The 23,557-nt window shown below is 35.9% G+C and overlaps 1 protein-coding gene across 2 annotated transcripts in view; it reads right to left on the reverse strand.

Annotated features, from left to right (window-relative positions):
- Positions 1-3,388: 3,388 nt before the first annotated feature.
- Positions 3,389-23,557, reverse strand: part of SMCHD1 (structural maintenance of chromosomes flexible hinge domain containing 1) — a 175,891-nt gene continuing 155,722 nt past the window's right edge. Inside the window, exons 46-48 of one of the 2 annotated variants that reach the window (XM_043963441.1) lie at positions 21,284-21,442; positions 20,912-21,026; positions 3,389-12,633 (exon numbers count right to left, since the gene is read on the reverse strand). In XM_043963441.1, the coding sequence (XP_043819376.1) occupies positions 12,609-12,633; positions 20,912-21,026; positions 21,284-21,442 (299 nt within the window). In that variant the 3' untranslated portion in view covers positions 3,389-12,608. Of the gene's footprint in view, positions 12,634-14,719; positions 15,424-20,911; positions 21,027-21,283; positions 21,443-23,557 lie in introns of those variants that run through there. The other variant, XM_043963450.1, reaches the window with a different exon arrangement.

Below are 23,557 nucleotides of genomic sequence, written 5' to 3' on the forward strand. Positions count from 1 at the left end.
CCTTGCTGTCCTCATTGTTATATCAGACCATGCTATAATCAAGTGCTTCTTTGTGTTTATTTCATGCTGTTTGTGGAGTACTATTGTTTTTGGGATACTATGTTTTTAACTGTATAAGTAAAGCTGCCCTCTAGTTCACCCTGTTAGGGTATCTGGTCTCTCATTCACCTCATTATATAACAGAGTATGTGCACTTGCACATCTTCCTAGCATGCTGTCATATCATTAGCCCATCCTTGGAAGTTTCAGGGATTTCCTTAATAGTTTCCCAGGGAAGCATATGTGCGCAGCTGGTCTGTCTTATGCATGCTTTGTTTGCTCCTTTTTATAAAAGGAAATATCTTAGGATAAGAGGGCACAGGGATCCATTTTTGTCCTCCGGCTGTCAGACCTACCTATGTGTGAGTTACTAATAATAAATCTTTATTATTTTCAATGCTGGCTATCTAGGCGTATTCTTTGGTATCTCTCTTTTACCTTGGCTTACTTTCTCAAGCCATTCCTGGGATCCAACACTGAGCTTTTGCAATAGTCTTTGGACCACCTTGATCAAAAGGAGGGGGCAAATCACCTTGATTTGCTTGGACTCCCTTATTATACAGGAGAGGATGAAATAACCTGGTAAGTGGTCAGCTAATAAGGAGGTAGAATAAATACTGCTTGAGTCAGACATACCAGTGATCCTTTGTAGTGTTCAATGGGTAACCCCAAATCACCTCTACTGTGCCAGAGCCAGTTCAAATTGGTCCATACCAATCCCAAATGGAAAGAACTTGAACAAACATCTTGGTTCCTGATACTCTGCCTCCCTTTGTTGTAAAGTCATATAAGTCACTCTATAAAGCCCAATCTTTGGAGCAGCAAAGACTTGGTCTACTGTTCACCCACACGTGCTGTGCTTGCTCAATAAATGCTTACAGTTTTTTGCACTTGAACTGTACCTCCATTCCCTCTATTCAGGTGGCCACTGGGCCTAAATTAATCATTCTGCCTCAATTAATCAGTATAAAATATTTTGTTTCAATTCTCAAGTTTTGCTGACATGTAATTGTATGCAGAAGTTTCAAATTCTTTTTTATTGTGAATTTTTTTTCACATTTTAAAAATTGCAAGTTCAGTTTGTGAATCAGCTTTTTTCTATTTTACTAACATGACTTTCAGAGATTTTTCCCCCTTGTAAGGACTTCAGGTGCTTCTCAAATTTTAGTATATTATTTTATAATCATGTTATTTTAAATGGATTTTATTCCTATGATTTGCTCAGGCTAGTATTACTTACTGTCCATGTGCTAATATTTTTTGCTTTCATCCCCTATATTAGCATCTTAATAGGGTTATACTCTTATCATATTTGCTATTAATAACCTTACTTAATTTCTTCTTTGACATTTTCTAAGTAAATCCCCTTTCCATTGGAAATCTCTGCTGGACATCTTGTGTTGACGGTTGCAAAAGCCTTTGGCAAGCATAGATTTCCTTCCTTTATTATTTAATAATAGAGAATTAAATTTTTGTTAAATTTTCCACTGAATCTTTTATGATATTGACATATATAGGAGATACCTTGTTGAAAGAAGTTCACAAAGATGGCCTTTTGATATACCAAGTCAAACATTTTTACTATCAACAATGAGCACAATGGAATCTTTTATTCTCTCTACCATTCAATCATCTGGGTGATTACAAATATGTACTTTGCAATGGGTATTATACTATTTGTAAATGCCTGCCTCTTCCCCTCTCACGCTTTCATCAAAGCATTCCTTCATGTGTGTAGAGAATTCTAATGAATATTCTGTGCAGATTAAATTAAAAATAGGCAATCTTTTTTAATAAGAATAAATTCTGGGGCAGCTAGGTGGCGCAGTGGATAGAGCACCGGCCCTGGAGTCAGGAGGATATGAGTTCAAATTCGGCCTCAGACACTTAACACTTACTAGCTGTGTGACCCTGAGCAAGTCACTTAAACCCAACTGAAGAAAGAAGGAAGAAGGAAGAAGAAGAAAAGAAGAAGAAATTTTAAGATTTCTCCCCAAGCTTTTGCTAACCCCTCTTTTAGATATCTTGAGAATCGATCCTCACTCCTTTCAATTCCATTTCTTCTCCAGCATGCCACTCTTCTTTCTATACTTGGTTTAGTCCAGCTGTTGCTCACAACTTTGGGGGGGGGGGGTTATTGCCATTTCTATTTTTTATGTTGTAGAACAGGGAACGTAATGTTAAAAGTTCAAACGTGTTGGATCTCTTGTGAATGGAGAAAATTGTTATCTAACTTTTATTTTCATTGGAACTTTTGTTTTTACTGGATTGTTTCCATTAAAAAAAAAAGTCACAACCCCAATTGCCTTGCCAAAAAAAAAAAAAAAAAAGATGTTTGTTGTCCTCCTAGTTTTATAGCCTTAAAAAAATCCTTCGGATAGTTTCTTAGTTGGTTTTCTCTAAACATATCTTTACTCTGCTTGTTTTATGAAATAATGCTGCTCATGATCTTCCACCATCCTTTATATGTTCTAAGTCAGCATTACCTTTGGCTGGCATATTTCTCAAAATAGCAAGGACATCATGTATCTGCTTGATGGAGATTCTATACTACTTTGATTTCCTTATTATGAAAAACTATTTTGCTTACACTTCCTTAGGAAATTATAGTATGGCTGTCTGTTCTTTTATCAATCTTCCATGTTCCAACATGGATAGCACATCTAAATAAACCATGTTGGAGTATATATTTTTATTTTCATTCTTTCTTCTACAACTTATTTAGATGATTTTGAAAATACCACTAAAGGGCAGCTAGATGGTGCAGTGGATAGAGCACTGGCACTGGAGTCAGGAGTACCTGAGTTCAAATCCAGCCTCAGACACTTAACATTTACTAGCTGTGTGACCCTGGGCAAGTCACTTAACCCCAACTGCCTCACTTAAAAAAAAATACCACTAAAAAGTTGGTCTGATTATACACATAAAGCAAATTTAAAAATGACCTTTACAGGTCTGTTGAAATACAAATTGGGGCAGCTAGGTGGTGCAGTGGATAGAGCACTGGCCCTGGAATCAGGAGGATCTGAGTTCCAATCCGGCCTCAGACACTTAACACTTACTAGCTGTGTGACCCTAGGCAAGTCACTTAACCCCAATTGCCTCACAAAAAAAAAAAATACAAATCAATCTCATTTTTTGCAGTTATTTTGTGTTTGCCATGTCCAGTGCCTTCCACTTGTCCTCTTGATGAAGATAATCATAATAGAGTTGTGGCTTCTTATGTACTTTATAAGCTTTTAGCCACTCTCCTTTTTTATTCCTAAACTATGTCTTCCAATCCCCTTATGTTCCACCTTTGAAATCAAAGCATATTGAATTACAAGCTCATTTTGTTTGGAGAGTTTTATTAAATTATTCAAATGTCTTCTCATCCTCAGCAATTTATAAACACACAAGCTGAGATTTTCTTCTATAACAATCTGTTTGAATGCTTATTATTAGCAATGCTGTACAAAATGACCAAGCATCCATCCCATGAAATTTTCTTGCAAACATGCAGAATGAAACAAGTCACTATCTTCTTTACTTGCTTCTTCTTCAAGTTCCTGTGAGGCATCCTTTCATCTAGATGCAACTTCTTTGTTGGTTTCATTTACATTAAGAATATCAAGATTAACGAGTCACCATCCTTTTGTGGTACGTCCACTTATTTCTAACTGGAAAAGGACCTCACCTTTAGATCAATAGTAGCAAAGTTAATGTTAGTAGATGGTTAAAAAAACATGTTGCCACCTAACACTGCAAAAGCAGGAGGAGGTACACATATATGAGAGCCATTTGTATTTTTGCTTCATAAATAGCAAAGCCAAACAATTCTTCACCAAATAGCTAGGCTGTTCTCTGAAAGCAAACACTCTAGCTGTTGTCCAGATCATAGCTGAAGCCTAACTTTGCCAGAGGCAGTGTGACTCTAATGCAGTTTGGTGTTGTGTTAAAAGAGGCAGCTTCTATGAGTAAGAAGGTGATGAGTCCTATAGTGCTCTGCCACAGTCTGAACACTTCTGGAGTATTGCTTCCGGGCATGGGAGGCAGCCTGTTCAAAAGCCTGAAAATAATGTATGTAACGTACAAGAAAGTAGTCCAGTTTGGCAAAGTACCTGAAGGAAAAGTTGGAAAAACAGGTATGGAGTCAGACTGGGAAAGACCTTAAAGGCAGATACCTTATACCTAATCCTAGACACAAGAAGCTGCTGCTAGAGCTTCATGAAGAAACACAGTCAGACCTGTGCTTTAGGAATGTTCCTTTGGTGGCTGGATATAGGGTAGATGGGAGATGATAGAAAATCAATTAGGATGCTATTCTAATAGTTTAGACTAGAGGTAGTTAGGATATGAACTAGGATAGCAGCCATGTGAGTGAGAAAGGAAACGTGAGATAAGAGATGTTATGGTGATAGAGATAACAAGATTTCTCAACTGACTCGGATTGGGGGATGAGGAAGAATGGAAAATCAAGGGTGAATCTAAGGTTGAAAACCTGGATGACAGGAAGGATACTGGTACTCTGGACAACATGGAGGGTTTGGAAGATAGAGGTTTGGTGGGAAAGGGGTGTTGTACAGCAGACAGGTAGTGAGTTCTACCTAGGCATGTTAAGTTTGAGGTGCCAATCAGATAACCAGTTCAAAATGTCCACTAGGCAATTGGTGATGTGGGACTGGCATTCAGGGGATACTAGATTTGAGTATTATTAACTTGGAAGTTGTCTGCATAGATTGTTTCAGCCATCAGAGCTAGTGAGATCTCAAAGAGCAAAATGTGGTGAGTGAAGATAAAAGGAATCATGAGGAAGCCCTGGCATAAACCATGTCCAGGGAGTGAAAGATAATAATAAAGCAAAGCAGATTAAGAAGCAGACAAGTAGGAAAACCAGGAATAATGGAATATCATGAAAACCCAGCAAAGAAAAAAAATGTCCATAAGCAGACGGCAAATACTGTAGAGGCCAAGAAGCCTACAATAAAAGATCATAAAGATTTAAAGAAGAGACAATATTGGAAGCAAGATTGCAATGAGTTTAAAAAATGAGATGAGAAAGAGGAAAGGAGGTAATAACTATAGACAACCTAGTAGGAATTTGTCTTTGAAAAGGAGGATAAAGTATAGTAGTTTGAAAGGACAGTAGGATCAGATGAAAGTTTTGGGCTTTTCTCCCCTTAAGAAAGAAAGAGATCTGGACATGTTTTCAAGTAGTACGAAAGTAACAATAAGAAAGAAGAAAACAGTAGGAAAGAGAATAAAAATTGGGTAAAGAGAGAGAATGATTAAAGGAATTCATGGAGATGGAAGATAGGATTCAAGGGCACAAAAATTGGTGTTTGCAAAGAAAGGCTGTCTCTTCCTGTGAAAGTGGGGAAAAGAGTCGGGGGTGATGTTGAGATATTTGGAGAGTAGAATAGGGAAGACAGGGAGCTCAAAAGAATGGCTTCATTTTTTTGGTGAATTATTTGGTTGAGGCCCTTTATTGAGATGTAGAGGTTGGGGCAGTATAATTGGTTTGGGAAGAGAGAATTTTAGTCTATTTAGAAAAAGATGGGCATTTAGCAGTGAGGGCCAATTTCTCCACCAGAATTCAGCTGAAATGGGTAGGAATAAAGAAGGCAGATACAGTAGAAGGGTTTGGATAAGGATGAGCAATGATAGAAAATGGGGCAAGGAATTCAAGGGTAGAACGCAATGTAAGCTGAACTAGTTAACTGTAAATTCAAAGTTTTGAAGGAGAAAAGTGAGATAACAGTAGAAGGGATGGTATCACAAAGCAGGGAGAGACGGAATGAAGAACAAGGAGAAACAAAAGGAAGGATAGGGAAGTTATAGTCAGAAGAATACCAGAGTTATGGATAACACAATTAGTACACTTAAAGGTGACTATCTTTACCAGCAGCTATGAAGATGCAGATCATGGATTTTGAAGAGGTCTATGAATTGGAAAGAAGGGGTATTTGAAAGGATAGGGGAAGAGGTTGGGAAGTGAAACTATGAACCAAACATTGAATTCCTTAAAAAAAAAAAAAAACAGATGGGGGGAGGGGAGAAGAGGAATGACCTTGTGGATCCATAGTTATCCATGGAATAGGGTATAAGTTATCCATGTATAGGGTAATATGTGGATACAGGGGCCTTCAAAGGATGATGGATTGCTTAGTGAGATTTGAAAGTGGTGAGGAGCAGAGAAAATGTATATTCCTCCTCCTGGATCACTGTGTTGGGGAAGATGAAAGTTAAATTGCACGCTAGACAAATGGTTAGGTACATGACATCTTCTGAAGAGTGTTTCAAGGGGGATGGAGAGAAGAAAAAGAGAAAGTAGGTCACGTTTCTGAGGGTGCAATGAGAGAGGAAAAAGTGTAAGATAAACGGAAGCTTGTTAAGAATGAAACAATGGGGGCAGCTAGGTGGCGCAGTGGATAGAGCACTGGCCCTGGAGTCAGGAGTACCTGAGTTCAAATCCGGCCTCAGACACTTAACACTTACTAACTGTGTGACCTTGGGCAAGTCACTTAACCCCAATTGCCTCACTAAAAAAAAAAAAAAAGAATGAAACAATGGTTCCAGAGGGTACATTAGAAAGCACAGCAGAGGGCTTGGGAGAAGTCAGTCTGAGGTAGACAGGGATGAGGAAACAATGAAAACCAGGGAGGAGTTTCAGTCTGTAACTTTGAAAAGATTAAGATTCCAAATAGAACCATAGAGCAAATGACTGTCCCACACTTCATGGTAGCAATGATGCTGCAGATTTGACCATCATTCACTGAACAAGGTGGAATATAAGGTTTTATGCAGGGCAAATGGTGATTCCCTGGTCCTGCATGATAATCAAAGCTAAATCCTAGGGCCTTGCTGGTTATAGAGGAATGAGCTGTAGTTGAAATATCCAACCTCATTAGTCAGCTAAGGTTTGCCTTAAAGATTCCTTCTAATGTTGAGTACATTATGTACTCCTGTGTAGAGAGGCTCCAAGAAGTCTTTGGACTAAGAACAGTAACCAGTATGTAAGTGATAGGCAGCTGGTTCCTGTCTGGCTACTGCGTAGCTGTCAGTGAGGACTTTTAGAATAGGCTGGATTAGATGGTCATTATGGTCCCTTCGAACTTAAAATTTTGTGACTCTGTAACCTAAAATTCTGACTTTACTACTTACCATCTGTATTCTGGAGAGACACAGGTAGTAAAATGGACAATAACCAGAGAGAAACAAGGATGGAGAAAGGCCTTGAGCTCATGTTATAAGAATCAGTTTCTGAAATTAGGGATGTTTAGCCCAGAGAAGATAAGACATAATAGTTGTCTTCAAGCATTTGAAGGACTATCATGTGGAAAATGATTTAAGACTGTTTCAGTTTGGACCCAGAAGGCAGAACTAGTAGCAATATGCTGAACCTGAAAAGAGGCAAGTTCAGACTTCGTTTCAGGAAAAAACTTCTAACCAATCACACGTGAAACTGATTGTCTTAGGAGTTAGATACTGAAGATCTTCCAGTAAGGATTCGACGACCATTTGTCAGGCACATTGAAGTGAGGCTTTCTTTACAGCTATACGTTGGACTTGGTCTCTGAAGTCCTTTCCAATTCTAAAGTTCTGTGACTTGGCACCCTATATTTGAATTCTGGCTCCAGAATACTAGTGACTGCACTGTTTGTGTGATCTTGAGCAAATGATCTAGCCTTACTAATTCTCAGTTTCTTCATTTGTAAAATGAGGGGGATTAAGACATTTTAAAGAAAGATTCAGTTCATATTGAGAAATTTAAATAACTATGTTTGCGCTGTCATTTATTGAAAAGTTTTTTATATTTCATAAATAAAGAGTAGATTGAAGCTTTACTCCACATTCAAACCCCCAAGATGTCTCAACTTTTCAGAAATGAAAACTATACAAACTTAGGCAATCCTACTTAAAAACTTCTCCCCAAAAGTAGTTATTACCAACAACAAAAAATTTCTCAGTACAAAAATCTTTAGGCAACTAATAACATGAATATTTAATATATTCACATAAGTCAATACAAAGATGTTTTTAAACCAATTTAATTGGTATCTTTATGCTTTCTCTTCTATGAGTTTTCAATAAATTCTGGTCAAAGGGTTTGTATCTGAATTTTCTGCTTTTTCTTGGGAGATGCAATCCATTCTTTGGAACTACTAGAAGAGGAAATATATACCTTACATTTTACAAATTAAAAGACAATTCCACAATACATCTGAAAACAGGAAAAAGAAATTTATCACTGAGCAATCTGTTAATTTTAGCAATTCCAGCACAGAAATTTATCTTTTAAAAATGAAGGGTAATAAGATAACCCTTCCAGTTCTAAAATATTACAATTGACTCTAGACCAACACAACAGAATATTCTACATCAGTTGCTGTTCTTGCTAAGCACACATTCTAATCAGTTTTACTGTTTCAGTTACAATTTGATTTTTCATTTACATGTACTGAACACCGTATGAAGTCAAACAGGTTCACTGGTCACTACTTTCTATACTGGTGTATCTACAAATATCCAAAGTAAAACTCAATTTGACCTTTTTCAAGAGCCCAAATGAATGTTTAAGCTTGCCTGATAGCAAGACTGGAATGTCAGGGGAGAAAGATCAATGATGGTGGTAAATCCTATTAATAGAAGGTTCAAATTAAATACTTTTGCATTCTAATGGTCAGAGACCAGAAAAGCTCCCTAGGGCAAGCAGGAGGGATTTCAGTTTAAGGAGCTAGAAGATGGAGTAAGTTTGCCTCCAAGTACAGTATTGTAAAGTTGTATCTTCTGGAGGCAAACTTATTCCACTACATTTAACATTAATGCAATGTGTTTATTAAATGAACGAATAAGCATGTGTTAAGCGCTTACCATATTATGTGCCATGCACTGTACTAAGTATTGGGGATATAGAGAGAAAAGGTGACAGCCTCTGCTCTCAAAGGGCTCACACTCTAACTGGGGGTAAGAACACATAAAATAAGAGTTCAACTACAGGGCAGAGGGTAAAACACTGACGTTCTTAAGTTATCAGGTAAGGTAACAGTGTTGAGAGGTCTATAATGCATAAAGCAGTGGTGACAATCTCAAACAGGAAGGAATCCCATGGGTAACATATTGACTTAGAAAACCACATATTATTTATGTTGTGCTGTATCTTTCATTTATTAAATATTTCCCCAAAATTCTGATACTAGTCTTCTCCCTTCCCCACCTCACAAGTTTTTACATGCAATGGGCCATGAATCTGACACCTCTGATGTAGAGGAAGGGCAGATAGTAAGGACCGGAATATATAACTAAAAATTTCCTTGTAGAAAATCAGGTTGGCAGGAGTATTGTGGTATTTATTAATTTTATGAAAATTTGAGATTGTGACAAAAACTGTATGGAATGTCTTGCTAACTATAGGTTGATTATTACCCTTTATTATCTAAAGCCAAAATTGTTAAGATGCTGATAGGAGGATGAAGACTTTAATTTTGATGGCATTTCCAAGGACCAATTGTTTCTAACATTGGAATAGTGTCTTGAGCTTGCCACCTTGAAAACTTTTCTTCTTTCAAAAGTATGCACATTTGGTTTGTTTCCAAAAGTTATATAGTTATTTTTAATAACACTCCTTTTGAATTTTAATGCAGTTTAAAAAGAAACTATAAAATGATCCATCATAAAAAAATTGTTAAGATAAAAACCTGATTTTTTTTCATTTGTTGCTTTCTCAATAAGCTTAGGCAACCTGTTTCCCTTTCACTGTATCCATGTATATGTAAGTTTCAACAACTTTTGGGGGGTGTCAAAAGGACAAAGCACAAGAAAAACTTACAAAAACAAGTACTTCATAGCTATAGGCAATCTTTATAAACATTTATATATGTAATGAAGATTTTTCTTTTTTACACGAAAATATTTAACAAGTGATGTATTTGGAGTACAACTATCACATCCACAAAGTAAGCATTAATGACACTTGGATGATATAAAACTACACAGATTTCAAACACTGTACTTAAAGCATTAGCTTTTCAAAATTATGTACTAAAAATATAATTCTTTTTCTTTTCTTTTCTTTTTTTTGTTTCCTGGTGACTGCATGACCAGGTCACAAAGAAGGCGCTGAAAGTATAAAATGGAAATTTCTTACTATTTGGGGTATTAATATCTAACTAGTAAATAAACATAAACCCACATAATTTAAAAAACCGAACATTCCCCTCTTACTAACGACCTGTACAGCAATTTTTAAACAGATGGTAATATTCTTTAGAATACTGAATTCTTTTAATGAAAATTAAATAAATATAATTTCAATTTTACAAGTACAAATTTACTGCAAAGCTGCACAAAAATATATACCTAAAATGACATGAATAATATGCAAAAGAAGTGATGGAAGGCTGGTAGCAGCAAATATGCACCAATTCTTCTTGTTGCCAAAATCCACACATTTTGCTAAGAATTTTCACATTCAAGAAATGTTGGCCCATTTTTTCCTTATTGTACTGATGATCAGGTTTATGAGGGAAAATATCATGATAAATATTCATCAATCTGGATGGATATTCAAAGTGCAGTATGAATGTTGTCTTTTTAGGCATTCACCTCTGCCAGTTTTCTTCTTCTGTAATAAGAACTTAAGACTTTAACTAAAAGAAATAAAATCTTGGTGCTTCTGCTTATTTTCCCATAATTATGCCAAACTTCTATTATTGGTTCTGGTACAACATAAATAAAAGCATTTCTTTTTTTTTTTTTTAACAAATGGAGAACACAGTATATAGTACTTTAATATTTATACACAATATGACTTTCAGTTACATTTAAATGTAAAAGGAACCAGAAACACTCTTGCTCTTCCCTCTCTCCCCCAGCAAATACCACTGGAAAAGAACGAGATTTTTCTTGCCCTGATGGCAAATCTTAGCAATCAAGTCTTGGGTGACCATTGAGATTATTTTTCATTGATTTTTTAAAAAATGCAATAAAGCTTTAGATTTGTTTGGTATTGAAAATATCAATGAAATCTGACGTTTTCAGCAATATTTAACTCGCCATACTGAAGATACAAGATACCTTTTCATGCTTATCAAACAAAATTTTAGATGACCATGGGGTAATTTCTAAACACATTTTAAAAGCTTTTCTTGTTTTAGGTACTATGATTCTGTACATAGCAATATATATAGAGAGAGAGTAGGAGAACCTAATGCCAAGGTAAATCATGAAACACAACCACCTTCAGATTTTAGAGAAAGGGCTTTTAAAATTTATCTTGGTAATAAACAATAATTTGATTTTTCTTTCCAGTGTTTATATTTTTCTGATGGAACAAAACTATAACGAAGGCTGAATATGCTTCTATTATTGCTGTACTAATGTGTAAGTTTAAGTTAAACAGTTAAATAACTTTAAATAGTAAAAGTTGTTTAATATTACTAGCTTAAACAAAAATAGATTAAGTCATGTTGCAATGGTTCTAACCACAATGACTTAGTTGATGATTTCAAATTTTTGTTCTTTTTAAAACAAGTAGTACCTGTTCAAAAGGGAAGAAACATAATTATTTCTAATTTTGCTCCATGTTCAGAGAGGTCAAAAACCACACATTTGCTGGGATGTGTAAATATGTCAAAAATAACTCCTGATAAATACCCAAAACAGTTGAGATTTTACTTGAAAACTACTTTTGTGGACAAAAATTCCATATATTGTTATACACTAGCTGGACAACACATTCCAAATGTTTCAGCAATGGGTTTTTTTTAACAGTAACTTATTGCATGAATGTGGAATTCTACTTTCCCTGACCTTTTTAAAAAGAGTAATAAAAAATTACAAAAACAATTTTAATGTAGCATTAAGGCTGAGAGTTTATAAAAACAAGCATCAAGTCAAATGATTCTTTATAAAAAAAATTGCGCACACTGCATAAACTGTACATTAGGATAAGCAGCTAGATTCTAAAATACTACCATGTTGGATGTGCATTGTGGGTCACTTTTGTGGTTTTTTGAAGCATCAAAACATTTGAATTCCCAAACACCTGCGGATTTACATTCTTACCCTGAACTCTGCATTAATGGTTTCCTCTCATAGCTTATAACACCTCATCTCTGGAGTAATTTCTATATTTTACAATAGCTGAAACATTTTCATTAAGTTCAAACTAGTCCAGTTTTTAAAAAAAGTTTGTCATCATGAAACATCTCTCCACACATCCATGCCAATTATACTGGAATTCAGCATGTATTTTCTTCGGGATGAAAAATTGCCTTGTGTCAGGTTTATAATCACTGCCACAACTGCAAAGTGTAGAACTAACATTCTCCTTTGACACATTTGCAATATATCACAAATGAGCAATAAAATGACTGGGATACTTCCAGTAAGACCATATTGTCCAACGAGATTCCCTCTTTTGAATGGATGCTTCCAGCCCCATCTGGACAGACATGGAAATTCATGTCCTTGGTACTTGTATTGTCCCCAGAAATATTCAGTCTGGTAAGTCACCCTCTTGGTCTCCTGAAGCAGAGCTGCAGAAGTGAGTGCATTCTTAGTGAGACCAACAGCCCCTCTGTCAACTTTCACACATCTGATTTGGTTATGAGCCTGGTCAAGGTGGAGAAGAAAATATATTAGGTCTTTATGTACCAAAGACTTGTTTCTACTGAAATCCCTTATTAGGAATGCCCATCAGCTGGGGAGTGGCTGAACAAAGTTATGGTATATGAATGTGATAGAATACTACTGTGCTGTAAGAAATGATGAAGGAAATTATTTCAGAAAAACCCGGGAAGAATTATATGAGCTAAGGCAAAGTGAAGTAAGCAAAACTAAGAGAACACCGTACATAGTTAACAGCAATATTCTGACAATCGACTGTTAAAGACTTAGCTACTATGATCAATACAAGGACCCATGACAATACCAAAGGACACATGATAAAAAAAAGTTATCCACCTCCAGAAATAAAATGGATAACTAACTGCAATTTTAACTTCTCTTTTTTTTTCTTCATATTCTCTATTTTTCTTGCTCCACACCCACACCACCACCAACCACTACCACCAGGCTAATGTGGAAATGTTTTTCATGACTTCACATGACACCTTGCCTTCTCAGTGGGTAGGGGAAGAGGAGGGGGGGAGGGAAAGAAGGAAGGAAGGACTTAGCACAGTTAGAGACTTTTGATAAGTAGAATTACATCTCAATATCCATGAGAACTGTTGTGGATGCGTGTAATCATTTTCTCATATATTTATGAAGATAAAAAAGCTTATAAACTTCAGTACACAGCTAATTATCAATTTATGTAATGCTGTAAAGAATAACAGCACCCTTCCTACTTTCACATCTACTCTCTTCTCTCTACTCATGCCAAAACAACATCCTCATTCAGTGCTTTGCCTCTTGCCAGGTCAATTGCAATAGCTACCTAACTGGTCTCCCTATTCTCACGAGCTCCCACTTAGAATCCATCTTTCTAGGGGCAGCTAGGTGGCGAAGTGGATAGAGCACCAGCCCTGGAGGAGTCAGGAGGACCTGAGTTCAAATCCGGCCTCAGACACTTAACACTTGCTAGCTGTGTGACCCTGGGCAAGTCACTTAACCCCAATTGCCTCACTAAAACAAAAACAAAACAAAACACACAAAAAAAACAAACAAACAAACAAACAAAAAAAAGAATCCATCTTTCAAACAGCTGCCAAGTTGATAATCCTAAAACACAGATCTGATCATGTCACTCAACTATAAAAAAATCTTTGATAATTGACTCAAAGATACTAACTCCTGAATTTCCCTTCCAAAACCCTTCACAATCTGACTCCCGCTTACCTTTCATAAAATATTACATATTACTCCCTCATAATAAATCCTATGGTCCTGCCAAATTAGCCTCCCTGTTATTTATCATAAATGACATTCCATTTCCCCTCTATGTATATTTACCCAGGCTGTACCCCAGGCCTTACACATGTTCCCTCCTAACTTTTACCTGTCAGAATTTCTAGCTTTTTTCAAAGGTTGGCTCATGTCACCTCCTATATGAGAGCCATTCCTAACCCCTCCTAACTACTACTGCTTTTCTCCCTTACATTCAAAATTACCTTATAGCATCTAACTTTGAACATATTTGTTTTTACTTATGTGTATATATTTATTTCCTTACCTCAAACAAGTTTTATAGGGAAAATAAAGTTTCTTGAGGGCAGAGCCCATTTTTATCTTTGAATCCCCAGAGCCTAGAGTACAACAATTGGTGCTTAATCAATGCTTGTTAACTGGGATTAAGTGCTCAATTGCTAAGAAATAGACTGATGAACTCCATTCCTTGACTAAATGATCCTCATTTCCTTTCTAATTTTCTTCAAGTCTCTGCTAAAGTCCTACCTTCTAAAGGAATCCCTTCCCAGTAATCCTGAGATTCTCCCCAGTTTATTCTTTTATATATATATATATATATATATATATATATATATATATATATATATATATATATATATATATATATATATATATCTTGTTTGTTCATAATTTTTTGGATATTTTCTCCCCATTAGAGTATATCTTGTTTGTTCATAATTTTTTGGATATTTTCTCCCCATTAGAGTATGAGCTAAAAAGATGAAATATTTCTTCCCTTTCTTTATATTCTAGCACTTAGCATAGTGCCCAGCACATAGTAAGTGCTTAAATACATAATGTCTGTTAGCTTACTAAAAAAGCCAACTAAAAAGGTAATTTATAAATGCCACCAAGTAACGTAACTAGTGCCAGTATTAAATGAAGTATTCCATCATTTATTTTTATTTTTTGTAATGGTACATGTAGTTCTGTTTGGCTAAGTAAAACATTTAGAAAACTAGCATGAACATAGATTCTGCGAAGAAAAAAAGAAAAGAGTTTCCCTCCGATAGATAGAAAAGATATTGTTGAAGGAAATAAATATGTCAGCCTTAACACTAACATGCACATCTTCGTTTCCATGAAATTATGAAATATTTAAGTAGATGAGGTAGAGAGAAATGTTAAGATGTTTGCAAAAATATGTACATTTCTTTATATCTGGGGATAAATGAATGAAGCAAGCATTTATTAAGTGCTTACTCTGTGCAAAGCACTGGGGATACAAACAGAAAAATAACACAGTCCCTGCTCTCAAGGAGCTCACATTCTAAAGGAGACAACACCTAGGAAAGGTTTCAACTGCAAATTAGATGGAAAGTTCCCATGATCCTTAGGGTGCAGCAGCAAAGCAGATGTTAACGCTTCTTCTTGAGTGTCATCCACTGATAGATAACATCTTATCAATTTCTGATGGTTAGCTATTTGACAGTACAAGGACTTTGGTAGCAAGAACTTTCCTTCCTGGGTCTTCAGTAACTGTTGCTGTAGCACCTGCAGGAGCAGTTATGTGAAGATGAAAATGAAAATAATCCCTGCCCCCAAAGAGCTTACATGCTACTGGGGAGGGAAACAACATGAGCACAGATAAGTCAATACAAGATATATACATGGCAACTCAAAGCAGTCTAGGTGGAAGCACTAGCTGAGTTTTGATGAAACCTAACTAAAGGTTCTAAGAGTCAGGAGGAGGGGGAATGGGGGTGGCAAGGCAGAGATATTCAGGCATGCACTCAGATGCACATCAGGAGGAGGCCAGCTTGATCAGAACACTGCATGGATGAAAGGGAGTATGTAAAATCACTTGAGAGAAAGAGGCTGGAGCCAGACTATGGAAAGCTTTTAAATGCTAAAGGAGTTTGTATTTTGTTTTAGAAGCAATAGAAAACCTATGAATCTTTTCTAATATGGGAATGACATGGTTTTCTCACCCCCTGAGCATAAGGCAGATGGTATGAAGCAAGCATTAAATTTCATAGCATTATTTCTTACAAAGTTAGTTTGTCATGCAAAAATGCAGGAAAACATTAAGAAGGTATCACCATATTCCATCTATTTCAAATGGGGGGGGGGTGCAGAATATATCCGCACATACAATGATTTTAAATTTCAATTGGGATTTTATATCATATAGTGAGATACTCAGGTTCTGCTTGGAGCTGGGTCTGAAACTTAGCAAAGAACTGAGAAAACAAAGTATTAAAACTTCACGAAGGTTATAAGAGTCCTACAGAATCTAGAACTGGAACACTATTCCTAAATCCTTGTAGAACTGTCATCACATTTAATAAGTTGATTTCAACATGGCAAAAATTATTATAGAACACAGAAAAACAAACACATTGGACAAATAGGTGGTTTAATTAAGAATGTCATTTAAATGTTCAATTTAACAACACTATATTTCACAACTTCCTCTGAAGTTCTACTCAAATGACTCATTCTGGCCTGGAAGTAACCAAACCCTGGTTCAACACCAGAGGAACAAAAGATCTGGCACACCTAACTATACATGGGCCTGATGACTGTTCAAGGGTCAGCCCAGCAAACAAGTTCAAAAAGACAGGTATATTAGTCAGAAGGCTGGCCACCATGTAATTTATCTTTTTTGCTAAAAGCAATTAAAAAAAAAATTCACTGGATAGAGCACCAGCCCTGGAGTCAGGAGGACCTGAGTTCAAATCCAGCCTCAGACACTTAACACTTACTAGCTGTGTGACCCTGGGCAAGTCACTTAACCCCAATTGCCTCACTAAAACAAAACAAAACAAAACAAAAAAACCATTCACTAACTTTTTGAAGACTTTATGAACTGTGCTGGTGCAGAAAGTGCCTGTCCAGAAAACTCATGTCCTTAACAGCAGACTTTACCAAGTTAGAGAATCAAATTTTAAAGTTCAAGAAGAACTTAAGAGTTCAGCTAGTACAGGCTAGCTCCCTCATTTTATAGTTGAAGAAACTGAGGAGGCCTAGAAAATATATGTATCTTCCTTAAGATCACAGAGCTACTTAGGGGTTAGAGCAAGAACATGAAAATCTACAATCCTCTTGTCATAATGAATGATCCAATAACCATGCCTTTTAAGGCTACTGCAAGATACTGCTCCTCTGGCTACTGACTGAAGCCCATGGACTACCTTCAGTAGGCAATCCAAGTTAAAAAACTAATAAAAGGGGCAGCTATGTGGCACAGTGGATAAGAGCAATGGCCCTGGAGTCAGGAGGACCTGAGTTGAAATCCAGCCTCAGATACTTCACACTCACTAGCTGTGTGACCCTGGGCAAGTCATTTAACCCCAATTGCCTCACCAAAACAAAACAAAACAAAACAACAAAAAACCCACACCAAAAAACCCCCACAAAAAAACCCTAATAAAAGTAGGGGGCAGCTTGGTGGCACAGTGGATAAAACACCAGCCCTGGATTCAGGAGGACCTGAGTTCAAATCCAACCTTAGACACTTAACACTTACTAGCTGTGTGACCCTGGTAAAGTCACTTAACCCTCATTGCCCCACCAAAAAAAAAAAAAGTAAAAAGAAGAAAGAAGGTAAATTAAATACAAAGTAGAAACAAAGGTCAAGTTTCATTAATGTTTAAAACCAAAGTAATGATTTTCTTTCTTGCCCTTTAAGTAAAAGGACCTAATAAGAAATGAAACATTGTTATATACTACTATCAATTTTTCAAATTACAATTTTTAATCAATTAACTAAACCATAATTATGAGCAATGTATGTTAATGTACAAATAAGCTGATTTTAAAAATCAATGGGGAGGGGGAAGCTAGGTGGCACAGGGGATAAAGCACCAGCCCTAGATTCAGGAGGACCTGAGTTCAAATCTGACCTCAGACCCTTGACGCTTACTAGCTGTGTGACCTTGGACAAGTCACGTAATCCTCATTGCCCCCCCCCCCCAACAAAAATCAATGGGGAAACTACATCTTCTAGAAGAGAAGTAGAAATAATTTACTGGTTCTTCAGTAAGTTAAAAAGAACAACAGACAACTCATTAATAAGCAAAGTTCATGCTAAAGACCAAAACAAACTAATAATAAAGGCAGGTCCAAATTATGCAGATAATTAAGTATGGGAAAGAAAATACTAGTTTTGACAAGTGTGTTATTTTTCAGGTATAGCCTGATTCATTAACTTAATTAAAACATTCCATTTTCTGATCATAAGTTGGATTTAAGAGTTACTAATCTCTCTTATTCAACACATAGTAAAACCCTTTAGGAAATTTAAGTGGGCTAAATTAATGAGAAATCCGAAGTATACATTTTTCTTTTAAAAAACACTATTTTATTACTTTCAAGGACATGCATTAATATAACCTTTAGATAAGTAGAAATTTAGTTAATATATCAGAAGAATCTTAATTATAACTATCCATAAATGGGATATTGGTAATGTTTAAAGTACTTTTAAAAAAAAATGAAATACTTAAGTAGATCTATGATCTCACAGATTTTATAAATCCCATGAATGATGGAGATGCAACCTATCCATATCTGCCCATCCTGTACTACTATTGCCCATATATGTTGCCCACTCAACATACTGGAAGCCTTCTTGGCTTTCTGCTAACATTTAAACGTTAACCCCATCCCCCCCAAAATTAAATAAATAAAAATAAAAATAAATAAAAAATGTTACCAGTAGAAGAGCACTCTACTTTCTCTCCTGCTTTTACCACATGACCAACCTCTCTTCCTATCATAACTTTCCTTGAGTATATTTTTTATTCCTGTTCTTTGTGGTTCCTCATTCATTGTATGTTCCAGCTTACTCTTACTCACTATACACCCTTCCATTGACCTCCATATGAAATTCATTTTAAATTCTAAACTATTTTCATAAGTATGTTTTTTTTTAAAAAGTCATGTTTTGGGGGGCAGCTAGGTGGTGCAGTGGATAAAGCACCTGCCCTGGATTCAGGAGTACCTGAGTTCAAATCTGGCCTCAGACCCTTGACGCTTACTAGCTGTGTGACCCTGGGCAAGTCACTTAACCCCCATTGCCCACAAAAACCAAACAAAAACCCAAAAAAAAGAGTAAAAAAAAAAAAGTCATGTCTTTACTACTTAAAAGGTCTACTCTTTGAAACTGTCTATACCAGTATCTCCTTAAATAAAAGTAATTACATTTCTAGTACTGGTTACTTGAGAAAGTATATCTTGACAGATGGCTTATTTGATAACTTTTACCACTCAAGAATCTGTGGCCTAAGGGCTAGGAAACACTGGTTTACACCGTTAACTTTGAACTCTGAATTAGTGATATAGCTTCCAAGACAAGGTTAGGACCAGCTCAAAATAGCAGACCTCACAGGGTTATTTATATTGACCTTTTTGGTAAAGAAAGGACTCCTTATCAGATGATCTTAGATAAGCACGTTTAGAGATCCAAGAATATAAGTTTTTTTAGAGAAGGGATTATTTGATTCTTTTTATTTGTATCCCTAGCATCTATCCAAGATGATGCATGGCATAATGATGATATCTGATAAATGCATGGTGACTGATAAGAAAACTGGAAAAGAGCCTGAAATGTTTTATTAATAAGCTTAATATATATTTTCTACAACTGTGGCACACTATTTCATACTGATATGAATGGCCAGTTTTTTTTATTTCCAGTTAATACCCCCTTCAACTACCTATACAATCCATTTCCAGGCCATATAACTATCCCTCCAAGACAAGGATTTTCTTTCTTTTTTTTTAAAGAATTTTCTCTAAGAACAAACCCCTAAACAAATCAATGTGAAAACACTATCTGACAGCATTTTATAATTTTTGCTAGGCTATCTACTTAGAAACACCTGAACAGATGTTTAGATGTGTCCCAGAAAGTTTTTGTAAAAGTACTTTTATATAATGGATAGTGAAGAAAAAGTAACATGCTGGAAGAAGAATGGATTTTGTCATTTAATGAAGAAAAACATTTAAGACATCTCTTTGCTGTTTCTTCATCTTTTTTTTTTTTAAAGGGGGTTGGTGGGGGTTGGGGAGGTGAGCTGTGTAATCAAAAAGGTCCTTTCCAGATAACAAAAATCTATTACTCCATGAGTCATTTCCTCATTAACTTCTAGTATAACTTAGAGGTGTGTTTCTGGGGAAACAAAATTTCATCACCAAGTAAATAACGTGGTTGGTTGCAAAAAGAAAAAAGTTTCCAACTTGCTTCAATTAATGTTTGACACTGAAGAAAATCTTCACGGAAAGGAGAACAGATGGGGGCACACAATACTCACAGCTCCAGGGACCATCTCATGTGAATAACCCCTGACATGTCTCTTAGAAATTATACAGACATTTTAAGTATTTAGTTCTTAAGCATTGAATCAGTCACTCTAAAATAAGAAGTCTCAATAATTACTTCAGATATGATATTCATACTGGTTCAGTTAATTCAAAGATAATAATTAAATAAAATATTTACATTATTTTCTTGAGGACAGAAGGTCAAGGACGATTCTGTGGCTTACATGACATGAAACCTACATGGCACCCAATTCATTAAATTATGAATTTATAAGTGTTAATGTATGAATATGCAATGTATAAATTTATGAATTTTTAAAAGTATCAATGTACAAATGGTTTGGATTTTTCACATTAATTCAAGTACATTGCTGATTCTAATAACTGGTCATTCTGTAAAGCAAAATTCACCATGTTTGGAGAAAAAAGTAGAAAAGTTAGGTAGGACATTCAAGTATTCACAGAAAGAAATCAAAATAGACTCTCTGTGATTTTTGCTAAATTACTAACCACCACCATAAAAAACAAAGAATCAGAATGACCCAGGACAAGTCTAGCCAATGGGATTAAAGTTCTTCATTATCATCAACACTGCCCCTATTTCCTGCTTATGACAAAGATAATATCAATTCCATGCATCTTGCCATGTAATGAGTCAACATGTATAACCATCATCACTATTTAAATCAAATTCAAGGCAACAGTAACTTACCTATTTAGTTTTTTTGTTGTTTCCCGTCTCATTCTTTTAGGAGGAATTGGGCTATCTGACATATTGAGTTTAGCTGCTTGACGGACTAATTCACATTTACCTGTTGGAGTCATACCTTTAAAAATGCAAAATAAAAGATCATTTTTTTTAAACCAAACTGGCTATGAAATTCAGAAAAACCAAAGTTTCAAATCTTACTTATTCTAAAAGTTATGGTGAAGGGATCTAATGAGCATGCTTGAGCATCTTAGAGATGAACTGTCTATCATTACTATCTTTCCTCACTATGCTTTGATAATATTCCTAGAAAAACTAAAGCATAAATAATTATTTACATATTACAGGATATGTTAATGGAAAATGAACACATACCAAGTTTTTGTTCTATTCGTTCCAGATTTTTCTCCTGTTCACTAAGTTCTTGCTTTTTCTTCTGCATATCCGGAGTGTTAAGATAGTCTATTTGAACATTAAGTTCCTTAGTCACACTACTGAGCTTGCACACAGCTGAACGATATTGCTGAAGAAGATCTACCAGAAGACAAAGAAATCCAATTAAAATAATGGTAAGGATGGTAACTATTTTGATGGATTTGTAATCTCACTTTTGTAAGCACTATTTTTTCCTTATATGCACATCAAGATCCTCCCATCATTGTGGGCAGCTGTTAAGATTCTTTTCTTTGGGGAAGATTATTTATAAAAAGAATTACTGGTTATATTGCTATAATACTTCTCTAGACTACCAAGAGGAAGAAGATTCCATATATACAAGTCAAAAAGAAGCTCTGTTTTGGGGGGCCTGAAACGTTCTTATGGCAGGCTCTTGTTATCCAAACATGCTACCTTCTCCTCAGGAGCGCCTTCTTTCTTTTTTGAAACCAGCTGAAATATAAATACCTGAGACTGCCCCTCCTATAAAACATCTGGTCCTCTTTTCATTCTTAATCTGCACTGATACATGGCATGACAATGAGAGGATTAAGAACTTGACTTAAAAGTGAACTAAGTCTTGGAAGTAGTTTTTGAATGAATATCATGGATTCCCTTTTTCCTGCCTACCTTCCAAGGACCCCTTCCTTGCTCTGGATTCTGGTTTACCTCTATATTACACTAGTGAACAGCAATAGACAGACTCCAGATACCCTTCATCTTCTAGATTCTGTCTGTATCCCTTGTCATGATATCCCCTTTACCTTGGGTGTTTCCAGGCAAGCCAAATTGCCTTCCCATTTAGTTTAAAGCACCATGTAAAGGTCTATTGCTTTGTATTACTGGCCAATCTAATTCCATGAAGGGTCTTTAGGTTCAAACAATGGGCTACTGTTGAATAGAAGTGACTATTTCATAGCTACTGATTAAACACAAACTTAAAAATAAAAACTTTAAAAATTTATGATAGATCTTTCTAATAAATATTTAACTGGCAAACAAATATCATTTATTTGACCACAGGATCAGATTTAGAACTGGAAGGGACTTTAGACACTGAGTACAACTTCTTCATCTTATAGTAGAGGAATCTAAGGTAAAGAGTCACTTGCCCAAAGTCACACAAAGTGTCTGAGGAAGGATTTAATCAAAATATTCCTCAACTCTAAGTCTAGTATCTACCATGCCACTAATCAACAATAAAATGCTTATATGCATGCTGAAATGTGTGAGGTTAATTTCCTATACCCTTAAAGACCCCAATTTGTCACATTTTCAACTTATTGGATTTCTTTTTATAGAACGTTTATCTTGCCTTATTGCCAGACTGTCAACTATCCATTTCTGCTTCTGTCAGTGTAACTATTTTTGTAGGCCTCCCTGTCCCCTCTGACTTGATGCTTGTAATCTGTTATTGAAAGAGAAACCAATAGCTTTTTATTTTCACCTTGTAGATGAACTTTCATTGGTGTCTGGAAGCATAATACCCAGAAAGAAGGCAGAGAAAAGACTGTAGTATGTTCAAAAGAAAACCAATAACTCTTATTGGCGTTCAGGGGTCCTGACGCACCCTTATGGCCAAGATGAGAGAATAATGTAGAAAACAGAGATGCCCTAAATTGCTTGAGCCCCTAGTTAGGCAGGTAACCAGAAGATCATATGAAAATGGACCAAAAATCCACTGCTGTGGTCAGGAGTGGAAGTATTCCCTCTGAAGTAATTGAGCTTGTATCAGCTTATTTACAAAGACTTTCCCCTTGTCTTTGTCTTACTGTTTATGATAGAGGTCTGAAATGCCAGACTGCAAATACAATGTGGAACCCAAGTGTTTGTCCTAAAGAGTACCAATAAGCAGATGGTCCACATTAACATCTCCTTTACCAGGAAAAAAAACCCAGCCATAAATCTTAACTGCACCTCCTAAAAGAGTGACACTGCTGTTATAGCCCCTTCCTTCCTTGTAATGTGGGGAGGCGGGTCCATCTCTTTTGAGATTTTTCCTTGCACTCATGCCATCTTGCTAAGGAGAATATAGATACTTGTCTAGTAAAAAAAAAGAAAATTTTTTAAAAAGAGAGAAACCAAAGCACCAAGGCCCAGATCTTTCCTTTTTGCCTTCTCTGATTTTTTCAATCTTTTTGAAATGTGTGAATGTTTAATGCATGAAATTTATCAAGTGAAGTCAATAAACATTTATTAAGTGATTATGATGTA

Source organism: Dromiciops gliroides, chromosome 1 (assembly GCF_019393635.1).
Source record: "Dromiciops gliroides isolate mDroGli1 chromosome 1, mDroGli1.pri, whole genome shotgun sequence".
NCBI classification, from domain to species: Eukaryota; Metazoa; Chordata; class Mammalia; order Microbiotheria; family Microbiotheriidae; genus Dromiciops; species Dromiciops gliroides.